At 38.5% G+C, this 5,832-nt stretch overlaps 1 protein-coding gene across 1 annotated transcript in view; it reads left to right on the top strand.

Annotated features, from left to right (window-relative positions):
* The window catches only part of LOC140337870 (cathepsin D-like), a gene marked incomplete at its 5' end in the record, with an annotated part of 10,240 nt that extends 8,923 nt beyond the window's left edge, over positions 1-1,317 (top strand). Inside the window, 1 exon segment of the mRNA XM_072421722.1 lies at positions 496-1,317. Within this exon segment, the coding sequence (XP_072277823.1) occupies positions 496-657 (162 nt within the window).
* Between the last annotated feature and the right edge of the window lie 4,515 nt (positions 1,318-5,832).

Genomic DNA, 5,832 nt, shown 5'->3' with positions numbered 1-5,832 from the left:
GTAAATTACACACTATCACCAATCATCTTTAAATTGTAAATACCATTGGTGATAAATTACCCCTACCAACCTCATCTGTGTTTATTCTGCTGGGGATTACACAGCACCTAAAAATAAAGAATATCCTAACTCGAAAACAAAAACTTAATATATTGCTTTATTTTATTTTTTTAAATACCATTATGCAGTCACGTAATGTAAAGATTGTTAAAATGCAATATATTCCATTTCTGTTCTTCGCGTTGGATGTCCTTTAGGCAAACTGTGTGAACGTACTGAGTTTACCGGAGATTGTTAGTGATGTTTTAAAAACTTTCTTGTTGCTTGAAAATATTTAAAACTGTTTAGAAATTATAGCTTTTGGATATTATTATCTTGGCTTACAAGTTTTGATATGGAGTGTAGTAGTCATTGTAATGTCCAACAGCTTCTACCCCTTGCTATGCAGAGAATGTGCCCCATTACTCATTCTGATTTCTTCAATTTCTCCAACAGGTAACACAGGGAAGTCACACTATATGTGTGAGTGGATTCATGGGTCTTGATATTCCTCCTCCAGCCGGACCCCTGTGGATTCTGGGAGATGTCTTTATTGGCCAGTATTATACAGTCTTCGATCGGGCAAATGACCGCGTGGGTTTTGCCAAGGCCAAGTGATGGAATCATCCTGTTACAATCACTGTACCCTTCCAAGGGTCATCTGATCTTCCTAAAACTCAGCAATTATGTGCCTGGCTAAGGTTACTAATACACCTAAAGTAATAATCACCAAAAACAGAATGCAAATAGATTATTTGTTTATGAAAGCTGTAAGACCTCTCCAGATGATCCCTGGTCAACTAATTTTGTGGGTGGCTTTTCCTTGAGCTAAAGCTGATGCCAGGGATGTCTAAATACATTCACATTCAGCCATATTGTTAATTAGGAGACATCTTTAAATGCCGTCTCATGTCTATAGGTAGCTTAACAGTACAATATTACATCTCCTGACCTACCAATAGACATGGAATGACATCAGTCATGTTTGTAGAATGAATGCCCATATTTATTTACATATCCTTGATACCAGCTTTATTTCAGGAAATAAGTCACTAATTGGAACAATCAATTCTAAAAAAGTTACCCTCTCTTCCCCACCCCAAAGATCTTTGGCTTGGAGGCCCATGAAAGGTCTCAATGTACTAATATCTTCATATACCTGTTTTCTGATATGACCCTAATAAGCTAAATCATGCGGCAATCTTCTAAACTCTCAGGATAGCCTTAGACCATGTGTCATGTAATGTTATTTGGCATTAAAGCAGAATTTCTTTTCAATCTTTCTTGAATGACTGTTGAGTGTATCATAGTCAACTACTTAATATAATAGAATGGCTCTTGAAGTCTTATGTTTTGAAATATTTCAGTCAAGAAGTCAGAGGAGGCAACATAGATATAGGTTTGAAGTAAATAACTTATTAGCTCTGAGTGTTTGAATTATTATTTAGTAATAAATTGTAGATGTTTGTTTTAAATGATCTGGTGTCATGCAAATGCACAAACTATTGCATATAACAGATTGGTGCACTGGAATTGCCATAGATTCATGTTAGGGAAGGGAATGCATTAGAGAAATTTTATTAGATTCAGTGTTCTAAGCCATAAAAACAAATTTGGAGCTGCCATATACTAGTTCTCAGCGTAATACCACTTGCTGTAAAAGAAAGCATTGTTCGTGGACTCGGAGTAGTTGTAGCTTAAGCGGTTTGTTAGAGAAACAATGACATAGCTATTCGCCTTTCTTGTTCTTCCAGCAAGATCTGTTTGGTGATTTAAAGGTCAGCCATGTTTCAATGTTCTTTAAAAGTGAATTGGCCATCAAGAAAAAGGTCTTCATGCAATAATGTTACATCCATATCCAATAATTATCTGCTCTATTCTGGCTTTTGGACTCCATGCAGCGCTCCGCAGTAGTAACAGCGGTGGACCTTTTCTCAAATTCTAAAGTCAAGAACAAAAATGCATTTATTTTTTTCAGCCTATTATTCCTCCATTGTGGTGGCCACATTAGTTTCCCTTTTTCCAGACAAGATTACGATCAGTTCAAACGGGGAGCTTGAAGACGAATTCCACTGCTTATACAATGACTGCATGAATGTAGAAAGTGATTTTAACATTTTTTCAGCTTTACACCACTAATCATGACAGAGTAAAGCTCTATATAGACTTCAGATTACTGGTGCTGGAATGATATTTCCAGTGACAGATGAATGAGTGCACGCTGAACATACAGCACTGTTCTGTTCTATGGAGAAGGGAAGGGGGAGGATAAGCGATCGCAGCCTGCTGTGCCCTCCTTCATAGGAAAACTCAGTAGTCATTGCTGATGGGGCAGATTGATGAACGACATTGTGGGAATTGCAGTACTAATTTGCAGATGAGCATGACCATTATTCTAGGCTGCCAATCATCTGAGATGTGTATTAAGCTTTAAGCTTACTTTAAAAAAAGTGGCTACCCAGCATCCTACATTTTTTTTTTTTTCTCTTTTAGGGTAATGTATAGCAAATGATGATAATTTAAGTATCAGTTATTAATTTTAGATACTGTTTTGCACTGTTTGTTTTGTGTTACATGCACTGATTTTTACTTTACAATAAAATTCTGTTCAACCACAACATTAAATTATTTCTTCTTGGAAGTCTGCATATATCATATTCAGACAAGTTGGGGTGTGCCCTTTGTTTTAAATGGATCAAGAGTTATAAATACCAAAGGTAACTGAGGATAACAATGGCTACATTCACATGGGCTTCAAAGGGGTGCCAAGAAGGATCCAAACATCGACCTTTGTAATTCACTGTGCTGACTATTCACAATATTCCATAAATGTATTTTATTGCCCCTAGTTTACTAGGGCACACCATGATGGTACAAGCTTATTAGAACCTTTATGGGTTACTAGTGGAAATCATAGCAAGGTAAATGGTTCCCTCCTTACAACCTGAATAGTGAATCTTTATTGCTCCAAGTTTTGTCTACCACTGTACAAGCAGCAGGCAGTACAAATACAGTTCTATTAAAACATACAAAATGTATAATACTTACATAATAAAGATTCATTTGTTCTATTCATTTTGTTGTATATTATAAATGGAATTATATTCTCGTGTGATGAAAAGTAACAACTTGACACATCGGTGAGAAAGAACCTGTAAATGCATCTTATTATTGGCACTTTTTAAAATAAATTTCTGAACCTTTAAATTGACTTTCTTTTAGAGAGAGATCACATTTTAAAGGAGCCTTGAACCACGTTTTTAATATTAGCAGGAACTTCTGAAGGACTGGTAAGTTTTGGAAATTTAGCCCCCTTACAAAGAGATTAGGGAATGTTTTCTTGTATGCTGCAAATCTCAGAAAATAAAGGACAATTCTCCCTTTACACTCTACAGATGGCTCCAGATTTTCAGTTACAGGTTTCCTTACAGGACAAATAAAATGGAGCTGCCATTGTTGACCTAAATGTACATGCTCCATGGTTGGCGTGGCTTTTTACTTGGGTAATCCACTAATCTAGAAGAAGCCAATGTATATGGGTTGTTACACATGGTTGGGTGATCTTTATACAGTGTTTTAAGGCAGTGATGAGAGCAGTGTGTTTTGTACCCTTGCATGCTTTCATGGCAGCCATATAACGGTCTACATTTTTTTGTTTTCTGGGCTTGCATAATCTTTGGTTATGTTAAAGCAACGCAATGTTGTTGTTTTGCAATAACCTGTTTTACCCGATCACAAAGCTTGTTTGACCCAGGGCCTATGGTGGAATTATTGAATTTTTGAGCAGACAAATTCAAATGTCACACTTTTGCGTCAAAAGCTTTGCCCTATGCCATCCCAAACATGAAGAGAATATGCAAAAACCATTCAAATATTGTCCTGGCTGGGATTTGGTAGTGCAGGGGCAGAATGCCAGTTACTGTGCTGAGTTTTTTTTTTTTTGGTCTTTAATAGTACAGTTAGTACCCGGGTTAAGAACATCTGACATATGGACGCCTCCTAAATACTAACAGGGCTTCCCTGCTTTCTCCTGTGCAGAACAGGGGCTTGATGGGGGGAGGGGGCCAGTTTGCAAGGTTTGCAGAAGAAATATTTTTCTAAACACAGCTGATGTTGTCCCCATCTCGTATGTAACCGGGGGACTACCTGTAATGCACTTTCATTGCCAGCCCATTCAAACTATACTTATTTCTAAAAGAGGAAGTTAGAAGCAAGAAAAAGTGCGGGACATGTAATCTCTTCAAGGAGAATAGAATCACCTTCTCCAAAATGTTCACTCTTGTTGCTTTGCAGCCTGAAATGAAGACCAAATTTAATTTCCTAACCAAACAATGACAGCAAGTGTAAGTAGTTCCGCCTCCAAATACACCAAATAGTTTTTTTGTTCTTCTCTATGATGGTTACATGGCCTCCTACAAGCTGTGGTATAGTCATGGCGGACCACCTATAATCCCACTGGTGGAGTCCCTATGTATGGTCTCCAAAGAAGCCTGATCAGTGAACCTACTGGTCTGTCAAGATATAGTATTGTGCTACTCTGCATCTCTTTTTTGGGGGTACCTCCTACCTTGGTGCTACAAGATTAGCAGATGACATGTTGATATCTGTGGCTGCCTGATATGTATTGCTGCTGTCCCTATTGGACATTGGGTTGGTCCTCTTGATGGTCTTACCTTGTCCCTTATCCCGTGGGCCGGGACACAACTGAATGCTACAACCTCCATACTGATGTGTTCTGGATGCTGAGCTGTATTGGTTTTCTGCCAGATGCTTTGATTTTGGTCTCTGGCCATAACAACTTCATCCACATGTTTTAATGTGCTTTTAGCTCAAGTCCAAATGTGGCCTTCCTTCTCTCTTGCAACTCGCCATGCAAACCAGATTTGTGGGATTCTTCACTGTAAGGTCTGTGAAAATGTGAAATCGGCTCCCTCAGGAAGTAGTTTCAACAACTACCGTGTTTCCCTGAAAATAAGCCCTACCCGGAAAATAAGCCCTAACCGCAGCTTCTTCGTGCAAGCTTCTACGGAGAGTGCGGTCACGTTGTACCTGGTGGTGGAGGGATACCAAGAGAAGAGGACGGAAGCAGCCGGGAGGCACACCGCGGGATCAGAGTACGGTATCAGTAGTGGTATTTTTTTTTTTTTTTTAACCAAATGCTGTAATGTATGAATGTGTGTTCACATATGTGGGCATGTTCTGTATTGTGTGGGGGCTCTATATTATGTGGGGAATGCATTCCCCACATACCGTAATATGTGGGGGCACATATGGGGATACAATATAGTGTGGGGGCACAATTTTTGTTCTTTATATCTGGGATATGTTTATTTCCCTGGGGGTTGAACTTCATGGACTAATGTCTTTTTTAAACCTGACTTAATATGTAACAATGTCATATGCACCAAATATCCTTGCCATAAATTCCTTCCTTCTAAATAACTTCTTCATTGTTTCCATAAACGTTTTGGTAGCCTTTCTGATCAGTTCCCTCCTCGCTCCGTTGTTTTGTAGAAGGATGGCCAGATATGTGAAGGGTACTTGTTGTACCGAACACTTTCTGCTTCTTAATTATGGATTTTTCTGGGCCTACAGAGTGACAAAATTTTGTAACGCCTGATGCAATAAAATCCCAAACTTGCATTCTATGGCAGATTTTGTGAAAGAGACAAAACATGGGGACAATACTTAAGTTTATTTTACAAAAACATTTTGCTTTTTAGCCTCAATAGAAAGAATTGCCCTCAATTTGTGTCCAAAGTCAAGGTTGTCACATGAACAGGAAGTGACGGG

The sequence above is a fragment of the Pyxicephalus adspersus genome, chromosome 9, assembly GCF_032062135.1.
Source record: "Pyxicephalus adspersus chromosome 9, UCB_Pads_2.0, whole genome shotgun sequence".
Classification (NCBI taxonomy): Eukaryota; Metazoa; Chordata; class Amphibia; order Anura; family Pyxicephalidae; genus Pyxicephalus; species Pyxicephalus adspersus.
Note: the sequence above shows the minus strand (reverse complement) of the source record. Positions and strands in the feature narration are given on the sequence as shown.